General features: G+C 42.6%; 1 protein-coding gene across 1 annotated transcript in view; it reads right to left on the reverse strand.

The window, feature by feature from the left end:
• Positions 1-275: 275 nt before the first annotated feature.
• gabbr1b (gamma-aminobutyric acid (GABA) B receptor, 1b) overlaps positions 276-27226 on the reverse strand; it is an 87726-nt gene continuing 60775 nt past the window's right edge. Inside the window, exons 11-18 of the mRNA XM_034124733.1 lie at positions 27045-27177; positions 25074-25190; positions 22981-23088; positions 21791-21884; positions 21584-21711; positions 8979-9107; positions 4960-5103; positions 276-621 (exon numbers count right to left, since the gene is read on the reverse strand). Coding sequence (XP_033980624.1) covers positions 334-621; positions 4960-5103; positions 8979-9107; positions 21584-21711; positions 21791-21884; positions 22981-23088; positions 25074-25190; positions 27045-27177 — 1141 coding nt within the window. The 3' untranslated portion in view covers positions 276-333. The remainder of the gene's footprint in view (positions 622-4959; positions 5104-8978; positions 9108-21583; positions 21712-21790; positions 21885-22980; positions 23089-25073; positions 25191-27044; positions 27178-27226) is intronic.

Raw genomic sequence — 27226 nt, forward strand, 5'->3', positions numbered from 1 at the left:
GTTTGACAGTTAGTAACTGTAGCCAAGGGGTTCAGGGCTTCACAAAGTTTAATTTCAAGTTTTTCTCAAACTCTAGATGGCACATTAAACATCACTGGCAGATTAGATTCAAAAGACGGTATGTACATTTTTTTTTCTGATATATATATATTTTTAATATTGATCACGAAAACTGGTGATCCTCCGGCCTCGGCTGATTGGTGGAATGGATTCAGCCCCTCCAACAGATATAGATTTTTTTGTATCTGTTCTTCGTGCACCATTTTATCTATCTCCATGTAACTATGAATGTCCTTACTGTCCTCATCCCTCCAATGTCCCCCCCCCCCCCCCTCACTTGTACAGCAGCTGCAGCCGGCTGGCGTGGCAGTTATTTCGGCTGATTTTGCTGTCTGGCTGGTAGAGGCTGGACGAGTTTCCGAAGGACGAAGGGATGGGATGGAGGTCAGAGATGGGGACGGGGTACCCTGGAGGAGGGGCTAAGGACCTTGGGTCGCTCTGGTGAATGGCGAGGGCCGGAGAGCTGTGGTTCTGGTTGGTGACAGAGGAAGCTCTTCTCCTGGAGCGCAGGGCCTGTCGCTCAGTCAGCTGGTTCCTCAGCTCAGAGACACGCTCTTCTTTCTGAGGGGACAGAGGGGCACAGTGACTACGAAGTCGTCTCTTAGGACAAGTCTTCTATTTTATGCCAGGCTCATTTTGTAATACATTAGATCGTTGACAGGAGTTATTTGGAAAGATAAGAAAACAGGGATGATCAAAGTCCCAGGCTTGTTTTAGACCGGTTCACTGAACATGGCATTTACGGCTTTCATTACCAAAAACATTTGCTCACATCCATCTAGCAGGATCTAACCCTAACGATAGTTCTGATTTAGTTTAGATATGGTGTTGAGAATATGTCAAATTTGAGTAAATGTTAATAGTAAGGTAATGAAATGTTTATGTGTGCTACTCGATTTTGACAGGATAACAACTGGTGACTTCTAGAATTGTGTGAGTAAGATGCTGTTTTTAGACTTCTCTGTTTCAGTGTGTGTGCTCTGTATAAATGCTCTGTAGTTGATCTGATTGAAATGGTGATTTCATCTCAAAACCGCTACAGTATTTTCAGGCAGGAATTTGGGACAATTATTTTGACAGAAACCTTAAAACTGAACTAACTGGCTGCTAGAGTTAACTTTGATTTAAACATTTGTAGAATACTAAGAGTATTGAGTAGGGGTAACTGTATTAAGGGTTAAACTCATATCTTTATAACTTAGGGTTTAATGTAATTGTAAACTATCGTGCCACTAAAAAGTTTAATTAACAACTCAGGAGTGAGCCAGTTTCAATTTCCTATTGAGGCCCATCAGCTGCAGAGAGTTAACTAATTAAAGGGGCGTGGCCCCACAGCTGTGACAACTCAGCAATCAGGTGTCCATTTTAGGTAGCACTTTCCTGGAGCGTCAGACAGACGAAGACAATAGAGTCCTGTTGGAGTCACGAGGAAGGCAAAGATGAGGTAAGTATCGCTGGTGTTTTTATCCACTCTTGCTAAAAACATGTGTATATTCTCCATTCCTGTTCATCTGTCTTCTTGCAATTATTACTGGCCCCGTGCATCTCCTAATCGTTATAACCGGCCTACTCTCGTCTATCCCACATGCTCCACTGAGATCCAACATCTAGTTACAGGTGGCCTGTGGAACTGCCAGTCAGCTGTTCCTAAGGCTGACTTCATCTCTGGCTAGGCTTCCCTGCAGTCTCTGGATTTCCTTGCTCTCACTGAGACCTGGATTACTCCATCCAACACAGCCACCCCAGCAGCTCTCTCCACAGCATATTCCTTCTCCCATACACCCAGACCCACTGGCTGAGGAGGTGGCACTGGTCTCCTGCTCTCTCCCAAATGGAGCTTTTCCCTCTTCAAGCTACCTAACTTCACTCCTTCCACCTTTGAATTCCACGCCGTTACTGTAACCCATCCTATACAATTAACCATTGTTGTTCTCTACCGTCCACCAGGCGCCTTGGGGGACTTCTTGGAGGAATTAGATCATCTCCTCTCACACATCCCTGAAACTGGCCCTCCCACTGTACTTCTCGGAGACTTCAACCTCCAGACAGGGAAGATATCTGAACTAACATCTCTTTTAACCGCCTTTGCTTTCACACTGTCTCCATCCCCACCAACTCATAAAGCTGGCAATGTCCTTGATCTCATATTCTCAAGGAATTGCACTACTTCTAACCTCTCTGTAAACCCGCTTCACACCTCGGATCCCTTTTTCATTTCATTCTCTCTACCCCTTTCCAAACATAACAAACTAATCTCTTCTAACTCTGCACCTGTCCGCCGTAACCTTCGTTCCCTCTCCCCCTCTACTCTTACCTCATCTGTGCTCTCAGCCCTCCCTTCCTCTGACTCGTTCCAACTCCTGCCTCCAAACTCTGCTGCAGAAACTCTCCTCTCGACTCTTTCATCCTCTCTGGACTCTCTCTGTCCTCTCACATCTTGGCAGCCTCGTCAGTCCCCTCCTGCTCCCTGGCTAAATGACGCACTGCGTGCTAATAGAACCATCCTTCGGGCAGCAGAGCGGAAACGGTGGAAATCCAAACACCATGACGACCTCCTAACCTATCAGGCTCTCCTCTCCTCTTTCTCATCTTCGATCTCTCAGGCAAAAAGCACTTTCTTTCAAGATAAGATCCAATCTTCCTATTCCAATCCCAAACAAATATTTTCTATCTTCTCCACCCTCCTGGACCCCCCCAGAGCCCCTTCCCCCTCCTCCCTTCTTCCAAGCGACTTCGTTAACTACTTTGAAAAAAAAGGTTGATGATATTCGCTCTTCTTTTTCTGACTCACCTTTACTCACCGCTGGGTCACCTGACCCACCTTTCACCCACACACTAACCTCCTTTTCCCCTCTCTCTCCAAGTGAGGTTCTTACCCTCATTACCTCTGCCCGTCCTACCACTTGTCCTCTGGACCCTATCCCCTCAAACCTCCTTCAGACTATCGCTCCTGATATTCTACCGTTTCTCACCCATTTCATCAACACTTCTCTAACGTCTGGTCACTTTCCAAACAGTCTCAAGGAGGCAAGAGTAAACCCTCTCCTAAAGAAACCCACTCTCAACCCGTCCGATGTTATAAACTACAGGCCTGTCTCTCTCCTCCCGTTCCTGTCTAAAACACTTGAACGCGCTGTCTTTAAACAACTCTCCTGTTATTTCCATCAGAACAACCTTCTTGATCCGCACCAGTCTGGTTTCAAGGAAGGTCACTCAACAGAAACTGCCCTCCTCGCTGTCTCTGAGGAACTGCACACGGCTAAAGCAGCCTCCCTCTCCTCTGTCATCATCCTTTTGGACCTGTCTGCTGCATTCAACACGGTGAACCATCAGATCCTCCTTCGCACTCTCCAAGAACTTGGAGTTTCAGGCTCTGCACTTTCCCTCCTCACCTCATACCTCAAAGACCGCACCTACAGGGTAACTTGGAGAGGGTCTGAGTCCGACCCTTGTCAATTAACTACAGGGGTCCCTCAGGGCTCTGTTCTTGGTCCCCTCCTCTTCTCTCTGTACACAAACTCGCTCGGATCGGTCATTAGCCCACATGGTTTTTCATACCATTGCTACGCTGACGACGTAATTCTGTCTTTTCCCCGTTCAGAAACCCAGGTCGTCGCACGCATCTCTGCTTGTCTAGCAGACATCTCTTGGTGGATGTCTGCTCACCACCTCAAGCTCAACCTTGACAAGACTGAACTGCTTTTCTTCCGGGAAAAGAGTGTCCCACTCTTGACCTAACAATCAACATCGGCCCCTCTGTTGTTTCCCCGACTCAGACTGCAAGGAATCTGGGTGTGACCCTAGATAACAACCTGTCCTTCACTGCAAATATTGCTGAAACAACCCGCTGCTGCAGATACACTCTTTACAACATCAGGAGGATACGTCCCTCCTGACCCAGAAAGTGACGCAACTTCTGGCCCAGGCTCTCGTCATCTCACGCCTAGACTACTGCAACTCCCTCCTGGCTGGTCTACCTGCATGTGCCATCCGACCTATGCAGCTCATCCAGAATGCAGCGGCTCGTCTGGTCTTCAACCTTCCTAAATGTTCCCACACCACGCCGCTCCTCCGCTCCCTTCACTGGTTTCCAGTAACTGCTAGAATCCACTTCAAGACACTGGTACTTGCGTACCATGCTGTGAATGGATCTGGCCCTTCCTACATCCAGGACATGGTTAAACCATACACCCCAGCACGTGCACTCCGCTCTGCATCGGCCAAACGGCTCGCTGCACCAGCACTGCGAGGGGGACCCAAGTTCCCATCAGCAAAAACACGTGGGTTTGCTATCCTGGCTCCAACATGGTGGAATGAGCTCCCCATTGACATCAGGACAGCAGAAAGCTTACACATCTTCCGGCGCAGACTGAAAACTCATCTCTTTCGACTTCACTTCGAGCAATAGAATTTCGAACAAAGCACTTATATACTAATAAAGGACTGGCTTATCTAAAGCCAGTTGAGTAGCACTTGAAATGGTTTGGCTCTATGAAACCTGATGTACTTATATGATTCAGTTTTCTTCAAGTTTGTATCTTGTTGGTCGAATACACTTATTGTAAGTCGCTTTGGATAAAAGCGTCAGCTAAATGCAATGTAATGTAATGATACTCAAAGTCCTGAGTTTTTAGCCTCATACTTTGGCTTGTTTGAAACCAGAAAAGTAATAGAGATGCCTCAATCCTGTCCTCATATGTCAATAAGTACAGTATAAAATGATTTGAGGACAATTGAAAAATCTCTGTTCCCTGTGGAAGGCTGAGGGACAAATGTCATTTATGTTGTTGTACTTTCAAAACCTAAATTTGCAAACTCAATAAACCAATATCTACATTTCTTTACTTATACTTTTACATTGTGAATATGATGAAAATGGACAATAGATGGCTGCCTGACCTCCTGGATGATCTTCTGGAGCTCCTTGTTCTCTCTCTCCAGCTGTCTGGACTTCTCCTCGTCGTTGTTGTTGGTGGACGAGCCGGTCTTAATGGTCTCCTGACCGTCTGACTGCCACTCCCCCCGCGTGATCAGACGCCGCATCTGCAAACCATGCACATGTTTTCCTTACTGTGATAATATTCTTTGGGCAAATAACTAGCACACAAGAACACTGGAGACACAGCCTCTGCCCAACCAACTCTGAACTTCTCTTGCCTTTTACTCCATATGACATTCTACAAAACAATATCGCAAGTTCTGTCCCATCCACCTGATAAGATGGACTCCCAGATGTCCCTCCTGCTCTCTGACCCTGTGCGTCAGTTTTTCCTGTTATTATCTGAAGAAGAGATTGTATATGACAAGCAGAGTGAGCTATCAGGGCCACATCTGGACACAGCTGTGAAAGAGAGGGACTGCCTTATCATACCGGGAGAAACAACTCTCCCAAGGCTGTTTGCCTGTGCTTAGGAAGAGGAGATAAAGGGGAGAAGTAAAAGCTACAATTATTTAAAAAAAATAAGAACTAAAGGCCAAATAGATATGTGTATGTGAAGGAGGCAAATGTTCACTGTAGAGCTTTAATGAGGATATACTTCATTTAGATTTTGGGACCAGATTACATGTAATGTCTGTGGTTATTGTAACTGGGCCCTGACATTTTTTTGTTTTTATATTGAATAGTAATATGTGGGGTGATATTACACTTCCCTTGTGAGTACCTTGAATGTACAGTTGACTTCCACAGAGAATAAGAGTCGCTCCACTACACAGAGGAGTGTTAAATCAGTTCATTTTTTAATGACTGCTGCCGTCACTGTTCACGCTGATTTATCAGCCTGTCCTGTAAACAGTTTAGCAGTAGGAGTTGACCATCTCTGATTTATGTTTATCAGACAACTTTCCTGAACTTAGCTTGTATTTCTTGCAGGTACTATATATGTGTGCTGAGCAAGGCATTCCTGATGTGTTTTATTTATACCCTTCAGGGTGCTGTTTGGACATTCAATTCCATTCATTGTGATTTGAAAAATGTTTAGTATGTGTGCCTTGTAGGTTATGCTATTGTATGGTCATTTAGACTATGTGTTTGCACAACTAAGTTGTCAGTAAGTGAGATGTCAAAGTCAAAGCAAGGAGTGCCTGCCAAGGATCTATCAGTCATCTATAAGGCCAGCAGTGTATGGAAACTCCTGGCCTCACACACTTTTATATAGTTTGCTGATGCAGCTGTTTTTAAATGGTTTGGGCCAGGCTCTTTGAAAAGAGATTTCAGATTGTTTGAAGGGGGGGGGTCGCATGAGGCACTTCAGTGTATTACCTAGATGGTGGTTGGCAGGCAGGAGTAACAGCATAGAAGCCAATAAGCATTGCACTCCTGTAGCCGGGGGCAGCAGACTTAGCTTTTACTACTTTCGGCTCCCTCATCTCGAAGTTTTGGTAAGTAGCCTGAAATAGGGTCTGTTGAAGCTGAAGAGATGGTTATGTTTTTGTTCTACAATATAAAATACTTCAGTAAACACCCCACTTGTGAACTTCCAAAGCTTTTATGTGCAACAGCGTCATGATCTTTCTTTAGGTGTTTCATGTTTGCTGTTATTTTGACATTTATTTTCTCCCTTGTCTTGTTTTACTTCCAGTCTTCCCCCCGCCCCCCCTTGTTATTGTCTGCCCCGACCTGATGACCCTTCCCCCCCCCGTCACCTGCTGCCCTGTGTTTTTGCCTTCCCTCTCCAGCTGTGTCTCCTCAGTGTGATTACGGGCCGTCTCCACAGCAGCGTTAAAAAATCTTGAAACGCTTCTGCCCATTCACTTTGAATGGGGTGACGTCACTTTCCCTCACTTTTCGCCGAACTGCATTGTGGGCAGGCGAGCGGAGATTTTCAGGATTTTGAGGATTCAAAGTTGAACAATATTCAACTTTTGAGGCTGAGGTGGAAGCGTCAGCCAATCAAATCCCGTGTACGCAAATCTGACAGTTCAAGCTCTAGCCAATCAAACGGCGTGTATGCTGGGAGAGACATACCGCAGGTCATTTCCTCATATTCCAAAAAATGGAGGAGAAATTAGCGGTAGCGAATCAATCACCCGGTGCTTTATGACCAGACCTACCGGGATATAAACCGGAGGAGACAGGCATGGAGGGAGGTGGCAGAGACAGTGGTAGGTTTTCGCCTGTTTGGGGAGTTTATATCCAGTTTACTTCGGGCTTTTTTGCTTCGTATGTCCCGGGCGGGAGATTCATGTGATTGGTTGCTCGCAAAAAATCCTCAAGCTTCAGATACGCCCACCTCCAAGATTTTTTTAACGCTGCTGTGGAGACGGCCCGTTAGTCCTATTTTCTGTCAGCTTTCCCTCTATGTTCCCCTGGTGTGGTTCGGTGTGTGTCCGGTTTCTTCTTCATTTTGTTTAGCTGTTTTCTTACATTATGTTTCAACTTGTCTGCCCCCCATGGTTACATGCTATATTTAGAAAAAGCTTGATTTTGTTATTTATACCTGCCTCCAAGTTTTGTACTGCATTTGGGTTCTGCCCACCTACTCACTCCGTGACACTCTAACCCTAACCCAAGACACTACTTTGCCTCCATGCCGTAACTCCTGTCTGTGTATCCAAACCAGCGGTGTGCTGACTGACATACCTGGGGCCTCAGGACACTACCGAGGCCGACCGTGTAGTGGAAATGTGCCATTATGGCACATTTCCACTACACGGTCGGCCTCGGCCACGCTCGGTACGGCTCGGCCTTAACAGGGCCGACTCACTTCATGCTGCGCTTCCATTACAGTTTAGGAACTGGGGTAGTTACTATAGTAACGCAGTGTAGGCGGAGCCGTGACGTCATCTTCAATGAGAACTCCAGAAACACAACACAGCCGTTAGCTGTTAGCACTCAGAGCTCACAGCTCCTTATATATGTTCAGAAACTCGACAAAAGTTAAACAAGTACACACCACAGACTGCCTGTGTCATGGAGAATACAGTCGCTGCTTTATTTATGTCTGTATAGGCCGTTGTTGTGAGTGTGGACGGTCGGAGCATATACTGCGTTAGCTTAGCCAATCTCCACCTAGAAAAACACGCATTTTAAAAGGTTTTTTCGCCTGCCGTCTGTCTGCAGACTTGACAAAGCATTAATTCATGGTTTTTACTAACCGGTATCAGTATGTTGTTACTTCGGCATCATTTTGAAACGTGTATTACAATTAAATCACGGTCAAATATGTCCATCTTGTTGTAGTTCTAGCCCTCTTGCCAGCGCTCCTCTCTCTAGTTTAGCATACTCAGCCCGACTCAGCCCTGTTTGTTGGCCTCGATAGAACCACAATTTTCTCGGGCCAGAAAAGACGTGAAAAAGTGGCCCCGGGCCGGGCCGGAACTAGGCCTAGTGGAAGCGCAACCAAAAACGTGCACGGCACGACACGGCACGCTTAAAGCGAGCTCCGCGCTGTAGTGGAACTGCGCCATTACAGTGCGTGGCCCAAGATCTCTGAAGCGAGCTGAACGCCAGGGGCCTCAGTGTGCAAAGCACAAGCTGACCACTTAAGAACAGAATTAGAGATTGGGTAATCTTAGCAAAAAGACTGGACGCAGGGGAAAACAGCTAGCCCGACTTTGTCTCAAATAATAATAATACAAATAAATGTAAACATTGTATCTTGTCGGTTTAATCTGCTATGACCATCGTACGCTATCAGCGAATCAGGTGTCACCCCCAATCATCAGTGTTGGACCTCATTACTGCTTTTCTGCAAATCTCTGCAGGCTCAGGTTAAACATGTGGTGAAGACTGCCCCAGTGATGGATACTCTATAGCAGCACAGTCATGTCCACGCTGTCCCAATCACAAGTTCAACTGTCATAAAGGGGCGTGTTAAGGCGACCACCTTCATTCATTCATTCTCACTTTGTAAAATATCTTATCAAACTGGTCAAGAGAAGATTAAAACCCCCTCCCATAGTGAAAGTGACTTTACCTTGGGGACAAACAGGACCACCAGGGTGATGTAGACCGAGAACACGATGGCCAAGGAGGCGAAGGCGAAGGAGGCGTCCTGCTGAGAGGACAGGATCATGGTGACTGGAGCTGTGATCATACACAGCACCTGAGGAAACAGGACAGAAACAACACTTTAGTTATTTTATTACAAAAGATACATCATAGTTAGGTCAACTAGTGATTGTGAGTTGCAGCCCAAGTAAAGTAAACACTAAAGGGAACAGTAGAAGAAGACAGACAGGAAGTAAACACTAACAGGAACACAGTATGGGCTCTGGCAGTGTTTAAAGACTGGTTCATGGAAAACAAAACGTTAACAGACTTGGACAGTTACAGAAAACCTTGATCAGAGCTGCCTTCATTTTCAGTTGCGTTGCTGTCGCTGCAGTTCCAGCCGTTTGTACGCCGTGGAACGGAATATTTGTTCTTGGCGGATGCAATACAATAATTTTTGTAATCAATAAAATCATTTCAAATCAAGATTGTGAATCAAGTTTTTTGTTTATTTAGTATGTAATCATGTAATGAGCGGGATAATGAGCAGCAAGGCGGTCATTAATAAAATACATTGAGTAGAAGCTGGACGTGTCCTTGACTCACCCATTAGGATGCACATTCCCCCTGACTAAAAGCTCTTTATATAATAGAAAACCCAGATATACAGCTGACCTTCACCTTCCTATAAAGTCAAAGCTGAATAATGTTGTCATCTAGTAATTTTTTTTCTGGATGCTTTCATATTATATTATTTTGCATCATTGTCATACAACCTCTTTATTTCTAGTATAGTATTTACTTCAAAATGTTTCATCCAAATACAGTAGTGCAGGAGTGGGTCCTACACCTGGAAATGAGTTAGCAATCTACCACTATTATCCTTAGTAGCAAAGGTAATGTTTTTTGCAACATGTTTTTTGTACGATTCACAAATTAAGGTCTGTCTAAGCAAGATTTTCCCGTTTTGTTCTATGAAGCTCCTGTGTGGCTTTTAACCAACGGTTAACACATTTCTGAATAAGACTACTATCACGCAGGACATTAACTTAGCGGTGGTGAAGTCATGTGACGTGATGTTATTTTTTTGAAGCCAAATGTAAGCTCTTTTCTACAGTGAATGCATTTATCCTTTAACAATGTTGTTAGGTGTTAATACTTTAGATTACCCCCTAACCCACAGAGCTTATGTTTGGCAGTATCAAAATCCCCTTGTATTTAACCAACATGTTTTTACTATCATCTATCTGCATTAAGACGTCATTCACTTTCGTTTGTTGTTATAATGCTACTCATTATGTACCAACAAGGCTTAATCTGACCCAGAAAGAGGATGTGAGAGGGTGGCAGGAAGAGAAGAGGAGAGACATCAGAGGGAACATGAGGGAGGTGGAGGTGAGGCTGCTGATCGATACAGATCAATAGACTTCGCTGAGCAAAAGATGAAAATCCCCTCCAGACTGTCCAGTGTCGGTCTGACACCAGAGGACGCCATGTTTCCTGCTGTGTCATCACTCACACACACAGCAACACATAAAGCCTGCCTCCGCTCACACACATCTCACCAAAGTCGCTGTCACAAATAGCATTCTCACTTTGTGGATCTGCAGACAGACTGCTCACACTCTGCAGCCTTCTCACAGACAACTTTGAAGAACAGACCAAAATAGCAACTCTTAAATCAACATATTCTTTGTTTGTTTAATTTTTTGAAGTGAACGGCTACCAGCAACCACTACCACAGCTGTAGAGATGACTGAAAATGACATTGATGAGATGGATATATCTGCCATTACTATTTGATGAAGACAGAAACAGAGAAGAAATACCTATCAAACTGAAAAGGGTGAGAATAAAAACCCAAAGTCAAATCATATGAAATAAAATTGCCGTTTAGTCTGTCCATCATGCTTACAAAATGTACTGAAGCTAAACAAAAACTTGCATCCTTTTTCATCCTTATCCCATCATGTGTTTCCAATAAGTGAAGTCCAAGTGAAATCAGTGTCAGCTCATTCTGGAGACAGTCAACACAATCATTTAAAATCATGTTATTTAAAACAACTTCTGTCAAGAGTCTAGTCCAGGGGTGTCAACTTGGCTGGACCAGTAACATCACAGCATAACAACCTATTCATAACAACAACTCCAAACGGTTCCCTTTGTTTTAGAGCAACAAAGTACATTCTGAAAATATTCACATTTAATGAAATGAACTATCTCTTTCCAAATTAAATTATCTTACATTCATTTCCACATCTGTAGTCATCCTGACACACCACCATACAAACTAAAGTGGGAACTATTAAGGAAGAAGGTGCCTTGCAAATATATAAATGTATATACAAAATACATAAAAGTCATGAAGATTGCAGTTAATGTCTTCTCTGTAATTTTTACACTTTGCAAACTCATCCCTGTGAGTCGGATTGGACCCGGTTTTGGCCTACAGTATGGGCCGTATGTTTGACACCCCTTGTCTAGTCAGTAGAAGCAAGTCAAAGTCTAAGTCAAGATCCGAGTCAGTAGAGCATTGTCAAAGTCAAAGTCTTGACTTAGTAAAGACAACCCCAAGTGAATCAAGACATGTCAACGTCTAAGTGTGTTTGGCAGTATAAGAATCTGATCTGGATCTTCACCATAACTGTATAGGAGAGCAGCACCATCACGCAGAGTGCAGTGCTGTTTACACACAGTCGCTCACTGCATTTACCATCATTAAATGGCCTTTAAACTACAGCAGCCAGAACCACACTGACCTCCACACACATCTAACTGCTTGGTATTATTTCATATTCTGCTTTTTGATAAAGCAGTTACCAGGGCGCATCATAGCCTCCTTTATTTTTCACTGAACCATACAGTACAAACACTATTGTGTCACAGTAATTACTAAACCATGTGACCATCTACAATAGAAGATACACAATATTTTTTATAAAATAGTGGCAGTTCACTATATTGAAATGTGTTTACCAAACTCATTTCAATCTTTTTTTATTTGTATCAATATTACAGCAACTTCCTGATGTCAAATCATGCTCCACCTGTCTTAGTGGAGATGTGTGTTCTGACGTGTGTGTGTGTGTGTGTGTGTGTGTGTGTGTGTGTGTGTGTGTGTGTATTTTTTGTCAAAGCACTTAAGATATTCATTGCTATCGGGATGTTAAGAGCATTCCATGGAATATAACAAAAAGTGTAAATAATGTAAAATAATTAAATCACACACAACCAAAATAATCAATTAAATAGACTCAGGCTGGAAAACAGAGCTCTCTCTCTCTCATATATATATATATATATATATATTAGGGCTGTCAGTCGATTAAAATATTTAATCGCATGATTGTCCATAGTTAATCGCGATTAATCGCAAATTAATCGCACATTTTTTATCTGTTCTAAATGTACCTTAGAGGGATATCTTTCAAGTTTTTAATACTCTTATCAACATATGAGTGGACAAATATGCTTATATGTTTGTTTATTATCATTTGAACAATGACAAATATTCTCATGAATATTAAACACAACAACCTGAACATTACAAATATTCGCCTCAATTCAACCTGGAACCTCTCTCATACAATAATACTGTGTGTGTGTGTGTGTGTGTGTGTGTGTGTGTGTGTGTGTGTGTGTGTGTGTGTGTGTGTGTGTGTGTGTGTGTGTGTGTGTGTGTGTGTGTGTGTGTGTGTGTGTGTGTGTGTGTGTGTGTGTGTGTGTGTGTGTGTGTGTGTGTGTGTGTGGAGACACTGTGATGGATCGTTGAGCTATGTGCAGCTCAAGGCATATATGCTCGAATGGGAGCTGCCTGGACGCTGCAATAATGTTGCGCTGACTTTTCGTACAATGTCCCACTGTCTGGCTACCTGCATAAAGTCAAGTGCTCGGCGCAGTTGTCGGCGAAATGTCATTGAAACAGCTCCTTATATCCGTTAGCGCAGCTAGCTAGCACCAGATGCTAACAACAACACGTAGGTGTGCCTCGCTCGCGCGAGTCGCGCCACACATACACACTCCCTCCCGGTCCTCCCGATGGCCAGTCCGGGCCTGCCAGTGAGCGTGGAAGTGTGGTCTGCCACAAGCGGGCGGCAGGAGCGGGGCTGTCAGCATCAGCTTGTCGATGGTATTTTACACTCGATGCGCTCTGAAACTACGGCGGCCGAGGACAAAAAATACACATGCGTTAATCGCGTTAAAATAATTAGTGGCGTTAATTTTTTTTTGCGTTAACGCGTTATTAACGCGTTAACTTGACAGCCCTAATATATATATATATATATATATATATATATATATATATATTATATATATATATCTCATATATATATATATATCTCATATATATATATATATATATATGGGGTGGTTGTGTTTCAGATGCAGTTTAAGGTTGGTCGTATTGCTAGCTTTTGTTGCTACCTTTTTAAAACAATTGCGACATAACGGCTCATTCAAGTCCGTAGGTTCGCCTCGTTGATTTGGCTTAAATCCTAAATATTCCCACACCGGAGATGTGGAATTAGGTTTTGCAACCAATTCCATTTAACTTCAAATTCCCCTCGAGTAAGTCACACGTTGTCTCCTGCTTGTCTCTATATTATTCATTTGGCTGCTACACTGCTGCACGCGGAGTTTCCTGATTTGGCTGTGAGCCCCGCCCCTCACAGCGCGCCGGGCTACAATTCTGGTCACATCCTTATGTAAACAAACACTTATGTAAAGGGCAATTTATCGAGCTCAGAAAAGTTATCGAGTCCATTTTTATTTATCGTACGATAAGTCAATTTATTGATTATCGTGAAAGGCCTAGACGCAGCCGTAGTGCCCTGGTCACACCATTGATAATATGTGCGTGTACATTGACAACAGTGGATTCAAGCACGCAAAGAAAACGCAACATTTTAACAGCCCCTTATGAGACCTGAAACTATTATTTTTCTCCATAAAAAGTTGTGGCGGCACTCCGGCAGCACTATCAGCTCTTTCAGGGATTCCGATATCTCCCAAAGCATGCTCACAAGTCACAACACATTCCTGGGCTCTCACGGGTCACGACATAAGATATTATTCCAGAGTGGGAGAAAAATACCTAGCGAGCATGCCTGGCCAAACGCTCCCAGTTATCCTCACCTCACGTTATCAATAACCTCCCCCGGAATCTGCTCCAAATCACCAGCAGCTCCACAATGGACAGTTGATGCTGTGTCACATGTCATCTTTAACTGACATTGCTTTAAAATGACCTCTCAGAGGAAAGGATGTGTCTTTTGTTAAATGCCTGTTGCCTCGCCTCGTCGCTCCCCGAGTCTCTTCCTCATTTCCTCCACTTGCATATCCCTAAGATGCGAGTAGACCGAGCGGAATTGAGGACATACAAACTGGGAGAAAAGCCTTTTGTGTCAGTTACTCTGGAAAATCAAAACAACACATTGTGAACAGTTCTTTGGAACTAAATCCCACAGATACAGTGAAGTCCCATGAATTATTGACCACTCCAAATGAGCAGGTGGCAGAGGATCCCATAAATAGATTCCAGAGCCAGCCAACATCTGTAAGCAGCATCGCTACGATCAACTCATTTGTTTCAGAGCGAGGCGCTGACAGGACACTCGCTCATGAAGAGCACAACAAAGCGGTAAACACACGATTCTTTCTCAGTACCAATTTACATTTCACCTACTTACTGTAGTTAAGGCTTAATTTAAGCTTTGTTCAGTGCATAATGGATAATCCTCAGAGATGAATTAAAATACCACGAAGGGAATGGAAATCACAAAATCAGACGCGCCGGAGATGTTGCTGATTAAAAAGCCTTGCAAGTCTGTGTGTGTGTGTGTGTGTGTGTGTGTGTGTGTGTGTGTGTGTGTGTGTGTGTGTGTGTGTGTGTGTGTGTGTGTGTGTACTTGTCTTTTAAATGATCCCACAGAGCAGAATGCTGAAGCTCGGTTGCATTGAAAGCACTTCTTGTTCTTAGATTCTCATCAGAAAGCTGAACAATCTACCAGGGACAGAGCGAACAGGCCCAGACAATCACACACACACACACACACACACACACACACACACACACACACACACACACACACACACACACACACACACACACACACACACACACACACACACACACACACACACACACACACACACACACACACACACACACACACACACACACACACACACACCATCACATCAGAGATGTTTGAAGAACACCTGGGGGGAGAGTGTCAGAGTTATTCGCACAGAGCAGATGAAAATCCTGCAGAAACCTTGTCAGTATTTCCTGCCTGCCCTGTCACACAGACAGAATGAAAGGAGTTTCAGAAGCAGCACTGCATACTGAAGCCTGACTGATCACCAATATTTGATGTATTCGCTTATCACATTTGAACAATAAATACCAACACATAATATCTATGATTTAGAAACTGGTGAAGTGAAATCCACCATCTGTCCACCACCAAAGAGCAAAACTACACCTCCTGGTCACAATCCTGCATAAGTTAAGAGATCTTTATCAAAGATGTTTGTACATGTTATTGTACAAAACCCCCAGATATTAAATCAAAAACCCTAATATCAAAATCAGTCTCAGAAATTGAATGTAGGTCTAAGTATAAGGTTAACTATCAAGGGGTTTTATTCATCTCACTGTGATATTTGTGTTTATGCTCCACCATTACATTATATTTCATGAAGCTGACGCGTGTATCAACAATGACCTACAATAAGTGCAATAAGCCATAAAGGTACAAACACAGAACAACAAGAACAATGCTGATATAATCTCTTCACATAAGCCAGACCATTGGAAGTGCTGGTGCATTAGTTTCAAATGGGCTAAATTAATTAAAGGGCTAATATTTGATTTATTTGTCTGGCCAAGGTGCAGTGAAACCAACAAGTCCTCCAACTCATACGACCAAATAGGTCGATTGTTCAAGCGCTTATTACGACCTATAATCACGTTTTAAAGTTTTCGACCTCTAGTGCTCCCGTTGACTGCAAACGCTCCGGTGGGTCGTATATTCACAAATAACCCTCTCTGGAAAATCCTAAATTGTAGGATAGTTTGGCCATTAAAATGCTTTTTGATTAGATTTCTAGCGAGATTAGATTTCTTTCTGATATACTGGAAAGTATAATTTATTGTGTTTACACTGTAAACTTGACAGTTTTTTAACCTAGTGGTTAAAGCACGTTATTGAATTTTTTTGTTGAATATGTTATATTTGATGAAAAAATGTAAATATTAAGAGTAGCCTACATACAAAATAGGGGGAAAGTAGAAGGTCAATGATAGAAATATAGAATAGAAAATATCAAGAAGATACCGTAGTGATCTCTACAATAAAACAGTTTAGTGCAGGACGTCCAAAGATATTAACAGGAGGATGTGCAAAACAGACAAACTAATAAGGCTTTATTTAAACATTAAAGAATACCTTAAGGTCTTCTTTTGAATAAGAAAAACACTTTGGGGGTATCTACAGATAAATATTAAGCCTGACAAAGTACTTAACGTCTAAAGTCTGCTTTAAGGGTTGTTTATATTTCACATCATTAATCAGAATCTGCAAAGTAACTGTAAAATAAATGTAGTGGAGTAAAAATACCAGGTTAACCTCTGAATTGTAGTGGAGTAGAATTACAAAGTAACAATAAATTGCATGTTGTACATGCTTCTGTAACAAAAACATTTGCCAACTTGGGATCAATAAAGTATATCTTATCTTAAGATGATCGATGGCTACTGCCATATTTGCAAAATTTGCCTCTGAACCTTGACAAGTGCATGTTTCAGGCTTATCAATTAACAGACATAAGACCAGCTATTAAATAAAGCTATTCTGACCTTAGCTGTCATATGGGTATATATTAATGCTGCCCATTATGGACACAAGCCATTTTCACCCATTTATTAATTATATGTTTTAAATTTGATAACACCAATGTGTTCCCATCCCCTAAACCTCCAGGGGTGTACACAGTTTAATAATGGCCACTTCTAATTATGGGAAATACGAAAACGTCTTTTAAAACTACAATTCCCAGTAGAGACGTGCCATAGAACATGTTGCGAAACACAATTAGCCAGCATGTGTAGTTCTGGGGGGTGGTGGGTAGGGCTGGACCCGTTCGAGTCCAGTTTTGGATAGTCTGCCGTGGTTTCATTCCATTTCAAAGAGCTGTTTGACGCTCGGTGTAACCTTGGCGCACTGCCACTCCAACATCCAATCACAGAGCTTGAGGACTAATCACGGGGTTTGTCAAGCAAAGCAGGTGTTGTAGTCCCAAACGATAGCTGAGGATTATGGGTAGTGTAGTGTCTTCGGCCATCCTAAACTCAGAAAAAACTATTTGTTTCTCCGAATCGAAGGTTAAAAATACAAAAGCATTGTACACAATTTAAACCAATCAATGTTGTGTAATTAACAAGGATAAACTGATGTTTTTTCAAGGATGAGTATGGCGGATATCACTGTAAAATCATTTGACAGTGAGGGGAATACTTCCGGTTTTCTTATGAAAACTTCGAGACCGGAAAGACTGTTTTCACCCCGTGAGGGTTGACGCCAACTTTACATGGACGCTGCCGTCAATAGAAAAGGGGAAAGACGTAGTATATACACGTTCTCCTGGCGAGACCTCAAATCATCTTCGTAATATCTATCAAACTATAGATCCTACACATCCATTGGACCTGGATTCTAAAAGTACAATATACACTTCTCGCTAGAAATCTAATCAAAAAGCATTTTAATGGCCAAACTATTCTACAATTTAGGATTTTCCAGAGAGGGTTAGTTGTGAATATACGACCCTCCGGAGCGTTTGCAATCAACGGGAGCATCAGCCCATATGCCGCCAATTTTTGTTTCTTACACGACCACTAGAGGTGCTAAACTTTCAAACATGAGTATAGGTCGTAATAAGCTGCTGAACAATCGACCTATTTGGTCGTTTTTTGGAGGAGGACAGGCCAAGTGAAACATGTGGGTTTTGAGATTGGATGGAAGCCATGTAGACTTTCTCCTGTCCTGATGTCAATGTGGAGCTCTTTCCACCATTTTGGATCCAGGATAGCAAACAGGCGTGTCTTTGTTGAGGGGAACCTGAGTCCCACTCGCAGTGAGGAAGGTGCCATGACACCTCACCTGTCCCTGATCCAGAAGCTGCCAGGCCACACATTTGGCAACTCAGATTATTGTTACTTGTGTTTAATGTTAGAATAAATGTTAAAATGCCAATCACTGTTTAACATGCTAACGTGGCATTTTCTTGTTTTGTCTAAAATCAAAAAGAGATTCAGTATTCAACTAGAGAATGCAATTCCTGAAGAAATTGCTAGTGGGAATGCTTTATGCTGAAAAGCTGACGCTAAACTGCTATGCTGAAATGTAATGTGTAAGAAGAAAGTGAAGAATTTAGATTGAAATGATACATGAACACTGGGGGCTTGAATGTGTGATGAGAGAAGAAAAGAAAGTAAAAAGGCTTGGAAAAGCGGCAGAATATTTGAACTGCAAACTTTTGAACTAACTTGATGGCGAATTATCTGTCGCCATGCCAACGACATTTGATGACATCCCATAATACGCTTAGATGCGTTGATGGCTGCATCGTTACCAAACCTGTGAAGTTTTGGGCCGTTTGGAGCATTTTCACTGAAGTTATGAGAAAACCGTGTTTCATGGTGAGCATTGTGTTGCCATGGCAACGGCATTTGAAGAAATCTCAAAACTGTCCCGTAGATGTCTTCATGGCTGGACTGTTAGCACACATGTGAAGTTTGAGCACTTTTTGAACATTTTCATAGGAGTTATAGCGACATCGTCTTTTATGGCGAGGGATGCGTTTCCATGGAAACGGCATATGATGACACCCCATAATTGACGTAGAGCTGTTGAGGGCTGGACCGTTAACCATTATTTGAAGTCTGGTGCTGTTTTGACCCTTTTCATAGGCGTTACGACAACATCGTGTTTTATGGCGAGGGATGCCTTTCCATGGAAATGGCATATGGTGAGATGTCAGATTTGACGTAGAGCTGTTGAGGCATGGAGAGGTGATATACAGGTGAAGATTGTGGGACGACCGGACCGTGTCCATTGGAGCTACAGCGACATCGTGTTTTATGGCGAGGGATGCGTTTCCATGGCAACAGCCTATGGTGAGATCTCAGATTTGGCGTAAAGCTGTTGAGGCATGGACCGGTGATATACAAGCGAAGTTTGGGGGGCGATCGGACCGTGTACATTGGAGTTACAGCGACATCGTGTTTTATGGCGAGGGATGCGTTTCCATGGAAACGGCATATGATGACACCCCATAATTGACGTAGAGCTGTTGAGGGCAGGACCATTAACCATTATCTGAAGTCTGCTGCTCTGAGCATGTCAGTTGGAGTTATGACATCATCGTGTTCCATGACACAGGTGTTTATATTTGAGCTAACGACGTGTCCAGAGATCAAAGGTTTCCATGGTGATGTGCAGTAATCAGTGAGAGGAGAGCATTTGCATTGTTCTGAATGAGAGATAAACCTCTTATATGTGAACGTTTTGTTGAAGAACCGTGACAGATATCGGTGAAATTTCAAAGCGTGAAGCATGTCAAGGAACTTGAGCTTCTGAACTGTACTTTTTGTGTACTTTCGGGTTAATAATGTGGCCTTTTTGGCAGATTAACTAAAGGTGTGCGGCTGCTGTGGTGGGGAGAGATGAGGCTGAATTTACAATTGGCTTTAATGGAGACATGTTGAAAGTTTTTGACACTTCATGCCCTCAAGAGGCATTTTGTTTAATTATTTTTTGTTTTTCAAGCTACGAGATGTTTTCCTACGTTTCTCATGAAAAATGATGTCTCAGGAATGTAGGGTTTGGGAATTATGGCCGGTTTAAAAGAAAATATGAAGGCAAAATTAAATCTGTCCTCCACTCTAGCGGTGACATCACGCACTCTGAAGAAGGTCTGAACAATGTTTAATATCTCTAAAAGTACGAATCAGATTTAAAAGTTGTGTTACACGAATAATGTCAGAAAGATGTCTAACATTTTAAAGTTAGAATGAGGTTTCTGAGTGAAAGTATGAAGGAACAGTTAGCAGTTGAAGTTGCATGAAGATTGTTCAAGAAGATTTTCTCCATTGACTTCCATGTTAAAAATGTGATGAATTATGGGATGTATCTCTGGAATTATGAAAGTTATGAATGAGAAAAGTAATAGCCATCGATTCCCGACCGAGCTGAATGTTTTGATGTTTGAACGGAGTTTCTGCGATGTGTAATCTAGAAGAATGTAAGAATGTAAGAAGAAGAGGTGCAAAATAACCCGGCGGAATAATAAAGAATTTTGTGCGTAGCATAACAGATAGTTGGAATGCTGTATCAGCGTTCCAACTAAATTACTGTATAAAACAATGCAGGAAACAACTACTCTTCAGCAATGAGAAGCTGTAGCTGGGTCATACTGTAGTTGGCATGGAATATTATATAACCTGAAAAGTAACTCAAAATGATAGTCGCCAATAAATGTTCTGTCAATTGAATTAATCGCTATTCATATACGTTTAAACAAAGTGCATGTGTGTGCACAGAGAAACACATGTCTCTTAGGCGTGTGTCATGTGACCGTGTCCCTGATGATGAGGACACATCACTCCAGCTCTGTGTTCCCCGGGCACGCTGCCGAGCGTTGTCATCATTTAGTCACAAATCCCAGACAGCAGAGCCACAGGCCGCATTCCGTCTCATGTAACCCAACAAAGGGGGCTGGAGGTGAGCCCCCCCTCACACCCCAGGAGTGTGAGAGGGAGAGAGGAGGTCAGAGAGAAAGTCACTGCCTGCTGAGAGAGGCCGGGCTGTGGGATCGGAAGTGAAGGACTGAGTGTGTAGAGCCTGCAGAGAGGCACACTGGTGACACACACACAGGGTCCAACAAACACCGGACTTTCAGCCTAGAGCCCGCTGTTTATCCTGTGTAAACCTACACCAAGATGCATTCATTTGAATTTACTTCCGTATCTTAAATGAAATTACAAACATACTATACGGTTGAAGTTGACAGCGCAAAAGTTTTCTCGGTTCACGACATGCAGTGCACCAAGTATCCAAGTTTAACCGCTGGTCACCTTGAGCCGGCCTGATTCTGTCATGTCACTGTCCTGCATATTTGTGTCCACTGCCTGCCAGGAAGGACGCTGCTTCTGTGTGTGTGTGTGTGTGTGGGGGGGGGGGACAAGTGCCTTTGGCTGACATGCACATGAAACAGTTCTTTGTATAACTCCTCAGTTCATCCTCTGTCCCACAGCATCAGCTGACTACCAAACGCAGTCCAGATGGCCCAGACAGACAGACCGCAGGCTCCAACAGTCAAAAACACAGGTCACACAGACACACACAGACACAGACACACACACACACACACACACACACACAGACACAGACACAGACACAGACACACACACACACACACACACACACACACACACACACACACACACACACACACACACACACACACACACACACACACACACACACACACACACACACACACACACACAGTGTTACTCACAGCAACATTGTAGATGGCCATGCCCACCGCCCGGTGGTCGTTGATCTTCTCCGTGGAGATGGACTTGGTCTCATAGGCCAGGAAGATGCCGAGCAGCAGCAGCAGGCCTTTGTATCCGTACACCACACCTGAGGGCATCACACACAGTTTTATAGACCAGGCCAGTGGTTGGACATTCTCCACATCATGTCCACTGACTCCACTCACCCAGCCAGGTGTTCATCTTCTCAGAGCTGCAGTGCTCCAGGAGAGGCTGGATCAGGACGTCCAGGTCTCCTTTGGGGGCTTCTCTGGTGAATTTCTTTAACACACACACACAACATGAACACACAGGTGAGGAGAAGCAACACACTACAACCTCTACAGAATACTGTACATGTGACATCTTTGATTTAGGGAAAGTACATTTGCTCAAGTGAGACTATTTTAAGTCTGTGTCTGCTAATGTTTCAATATAATAAGTTCATCAAAATTGGCTTAAAAATGCTTAATTAGTGCCAAAATTCAAATGAGTGAAACTAATTACAATGGAACAACATTTATTATTTATAGGATCTGTACTGTAACCAATATCGTCATTCATTATGGAGAATTTGGATATATTTGCCAGATACCAGATTTTTCAAATTTGAAGTTTTTGTTCATTCTGACTGCCAGTATTGTGTGTGATGAAATGATGAATCAATAATAAGAAAGATTATTACAGAATAATTGATAGCGGAAGTTATGAGTTTTTATTTGTTGCCCTAAAAATTAAAAGGGCCTGACTGACAGAATAATCAGAATATTACACTCTTGCGTAAAATACTGCCAAATTAATCATTAAAATCTAACATAGAAAAATACATGAATATGCTTCTTACACTTACTGGGCGTTTTGGAACATTAAATAACTGAAATGTATTGTGTAATGTAAACACATAACTTCATTAAACTTGAATTGTTGAAAAACTTTTAAATTAATAAATCATTTTAATCCATATGTTAATGTAGCAGAAAATAATTGTAAAAAGTTAATTCCTCATTTAATTATGTTTAATATTTAATTTGTTTTAATTTAAATTTTCAATGTAATTTTCAAATGTGAAAAACCTGCTTTATTATTTGTTTCTGCTCAGTCAACCCTGTCAATAATATTTACAACACCAATTCATTTAAAAAAGGAATAAATAATAATAATACAATATTAATATTATTATTAATCCCAGAGGATACATTTCCAGCTAGCAGTCCACATATTATATTAGCATTTCTTTATTGTTTGGTCCAATCAGGACTTGAACCAACAACTCTGTGGTTCCCACGTCTCCCACCCCCATTGTTGTAACAAAGAAATTAATGACATTTAATGTTTTTGGCAAGTTCTAAAGAAATAACAGAGGAGTGTGTGATCATACCTCCACTGTGATATGTAGAGGATCAACAATCTGCCAAAGCATGAGCAGCAGGATGTCGATGGCCAGCAGGACGCCGACCGTGGCGTAGAGTTTCCACGGCTCCAGGTGCTGTGGGGGAACAGGGGGGGTGGTCACTGAAGCAGGGATCAGAAAAATGCACAAATCCTCTCTTTCTGATTGTGTGAGAGAGAGATTTATGAAGCCATAAATAGAGCGGTCTGAGCTGAAGAGAGACCAATGATCCATCACTAACTGAACCAATTCAATCTGGCCTGGGAGCAGCGGGCCTGACAGAGACCCTCACTCAGTCGATAATAAACAAAGGTGTACCTTTATGTTCTCGCCCTAAAGAAAGACACATTCTGTGGGAACAGCTCCAACGCTACAAAGTGGATATTGATTTTGTTGCATAAAATCACAGCTTTCTGTTTATTCAGCTGGAGTGAATATTTCTTTTTGAGCACAATCTTATCCAGTCTTCACGCCAGCTGGTGCTTTTAGGAAGCGTTGCAAAGGCAGAGCAGAGATAAAGCTGGGTATATCTCGGAAATGTTCACAATTACATTTGTTTTAGTCTAATGTTTAGTGCCAGTCTAACCTAATAACTTTGAAATGTGGACTTAGGCAATATTCAAACTACAGCACGAGAAGCAGAGTATTTGTTAAACGGGCTCTATTCTGCTCATGTTCAGGTTCATATTTGTATTGTGTGTCTCTACTGTGACATGTTGACATGCTTTAATGTTCAAACAGGTAAACAAAGGCGCCAATAAAGCATGGAAACATGTCTCTTTATTTCTTTCATTTCCTGTACGATATAGAGCAACAGTGGGCTAGGCATTTACTAGAGCTGGAGATACGTTTTCGTCCCTTCCACTACGTGCACTTTGCTCTGCATCGGCCAATCAGCTTGCTACTGCCTCACTGTGATTGGGACCCAGGGACCCCTCAAAAACACGCCTGTTTGCTATCCTGCCTCCTAAATGGTGGAATCAGCTCCCCATTGACATCAGGACAGAAGAAAGTCTGCAGATCTTCCGTCACAGACTGAAAACACATAATTCGATTGTACCTCGGTAATTAAATTCTACAAATAAAAAAAGCTCTTCAAAAGTTAATTTAGGCCTTGTAACTGATTCACCAGCACTTACAATGGTATGACTTACTCAAAGTGAATATATCTGAAAAAAGTGTTTTTTGCACTTATTTTAAGTAAACTTCTAGTTTGCCTCAAATGAAACTGTTGCATGCATTGGCCTTCTTTCATTTAGAGTGTGACAGAGAACACAGTGAGCAGAAGAGCTTTGTTAGATGTTCGTTGGTGAAAAGCAACATATCCCTGTCTGCTCCAAAAAAACAAATCTGGCCAATCAGTTAACCTCTATCTCTGCAGCCAAAACATAGTTACATTTAAGGAGGTGTGATTCAGACACAGCAAACTGTGGCGTAGTCTCAGAGATCCCCTCTGTCTGCTCCACCCTCAGACTGAAGAGCCACAGCAGCATGGTGTAAAGTGGCTTGAAGTGGTCTCCGTCAGTGTCCACAGCCTTTATATAAAGAATCCGCCTAATAGGCTCCCTCACCCTAAAGATAATAATAATAATCATCGGCATGCTGTATCTCTCTGCTGGGATGAGTCCTGCTATAGTGCCATGGTCCCAATTGAGCTTACACGTCATCTCCAACCAAACACCTGTCTTGAAAACAAGTGTATTAAGCTACAATGTGTCATTTTGTAACTTGCTGTGGGATTTCTTTAATGGGAAAAATGTACCGTGGCTCCAAAGGTTGAAAAAAAAAAACCTGGTAGCCTGTGGTGTGGATGGGGACGTCCTGCCATGTTTACAGCAGGCAGCGTGACCAATAGATGCTTCACAACGCTGGAGGGCCAGCAGCGAGCCAACTGGAGGCAGAAAGTGATCGTGGAATCATCTCCGGCAGTGGAGCTCGCCCCTGACTGGGATGATGATTAAGTAAACCCAACCCAACCCCCCCCCCCCCCCCCCCCCCCACCCTCCTTCACTTGGCATAAAGATCTCTGGGTGGACTTATAGTTACCTCCTGGAACGTTAATCCATAGCTTCCACATTTACCTTCCTCTTGTCCTTCTTCTCTTCCTTCTTGGTGAAGACGGTGTGGACCCACCAGATCTTGGTGAACATGCTGCCATAAGCCAGGCTGAAACCCAGACCCAGCAGCCAGAGGCGGAACTAGCAAAGAGGAAAATATATGAAAGACGGTATAATTAAACTGATTAATAAATCAAACAGATGAATCAAATCAGCTCTTCAGATATGCAGCCTCATTAAGCCCTGTTTGAGTTTAATAGCCCTTCAGAAATGACCTTGAAATGAACATAAGCTCCAAAGCTGTGCTCCGTAATACAGCACTGTACGTCTACCTCTACTGTAGCACTCAGCTATCAGCTGACAACATGAGGTACAGTGTGAGCTTAAAGACTTGAAAAAACAGAATATTTCTGGGGTTAAAACTAAATATTTTCTTCCTTTGCGTAAAGGATTTGGTTTGGCTCTGATCTTATTTCTGGGGGAATGAAACATTCACATGTAATAAGAGCTAGGGGGACTGAACTAGTTTACCAAAAGTATCCCTACCTTGCAGTCATTTTATGGTCTGAACTATAATTTATTGAATACAAATGGTTTCCTGAATAGGGATACAGGTGAACTGCATGAATGCCGACACCACGTTTATCCTGGTGCCAGACATGTGAGTCACCCTCCACATCTAGTTTTAGTTTAGGGATGACTCAAATAGATCTGGTATTGTGCCTCTTGATGGATGTTTCACCCAAGTGTGAAAACAACTGACGAATCACAGCTTTATATGCAGGATCAGGAACAGGGATGCCCTCTTCCTAGCTTAATCATTCACATCATTGTCATACTGTAGTTAGCTTTTTAGCCACCTGTACAAAATGTCAAATCAGAAAAAGGCCACAAAAAAGTGACAACTTTGATGAGATGGACCGGTTGCAGGTTGAGAGATAACAACTTTTAAATTAGCATATATTTCTGACTGCCATGAAAAACGTCAGGGTTAATTTCTCTTAGCGATCATTACCTCGACTCTCAGTTTCACTTGACAAGCCAGTCGGGAAAATTATTGTAAGAGCAAATAACCCTAGAGTCACACCAATTATGATGTGCAACGCGAAAGTATGTAACGCCGCCCATGAAAAACGACCCAAAACGTCTTACGTGCAAATGGCTTCTTACCATCCATTAATACATTTATTCTTAGGCAGTGACCTCAAGTGGCCAGCGTTAGTATTACGAGGTCAACGACAAAGGATGTTACCGAGGTGTCCCAACCTGTCGTACAATGGACAGCTTCCCCCCCCCATCTATGTATATACTCGCATTTTAGACTCTGTTACTAACTGGATATCTGTAGACTTGGTATGTCTTAAATGTCCGGTTAGGATGTATTAGAACGAAATCTAAAATGAAAATTGTAAATAAGCCATCTGTATGTAAAAAACCACCTGTATGTAAATTGTAAATAAGCCATCTGTATGTCAAATATGTCTTATATGTCTTAAATGATATGATGAATTGGAAATGGGGGACCCTGATGTAAACAAGACGAAAGTCTTTCTCTGGTCTGCATCCCCTTAACAATTGTATGTTTTGAGCTGTACTGTACTGTACCCAATATACAAGCTGTTAATAAACTTTTCAATCAATCAATCAATCAATCAATCCCATGGAAACCCAAAAGTTAACACTGAGTAACTTTACGTCAGGTTCCTTACAAACGTAACCCTAACTATACCCCTAACCCTAACCCGGAATTAAGTCCAGTACAAATCTTCTTATTTTAACACAGTTACTTAGTATTCAGAAAGAGCATCTCCAGTGTTTATGGAAACATATGGCTTCACCAGGATATATTTGGCTTCCGGAACGTTTGGGCCAACGAGGATTGCACCATGTCTTCACCATGAGTCTGAGTCTTCACCTTACATTGCATGCCTATCTCCACATTAAACCAATATTCAGTAAGTTTGAAATCCAATAATAATGTTCTTTAGCCAGTACCTGGCAGACGGCGGGGAAGTGTCTCGCGCTGACGTGCAGGCCGTCCAGGCCCAGAGGGAAGACCGCGGCCAGAGCCATCATACAGCCCACTGCAGTCATGTTGTTCAGGTAGGGCTGGGAGTTCTGGATGTACCTGCAGCAACACACACATACACACTGAGTTCTGCATTTCTAGATATGTA

This window comes from Trematomus bernacchii, unplaced genomic scaffold, assembly GCF_902827165.1.
Source record: "Trematomus bernacchii unplaced genomic scaffold, fTreBer1.1, whole genome shotgun sequence".
NCBI lineage: Eukaryota > Metazoa > Chordata > Actinopteri > Perciformes > Nototheniidae > Trematomus > Trematomus bernacchii.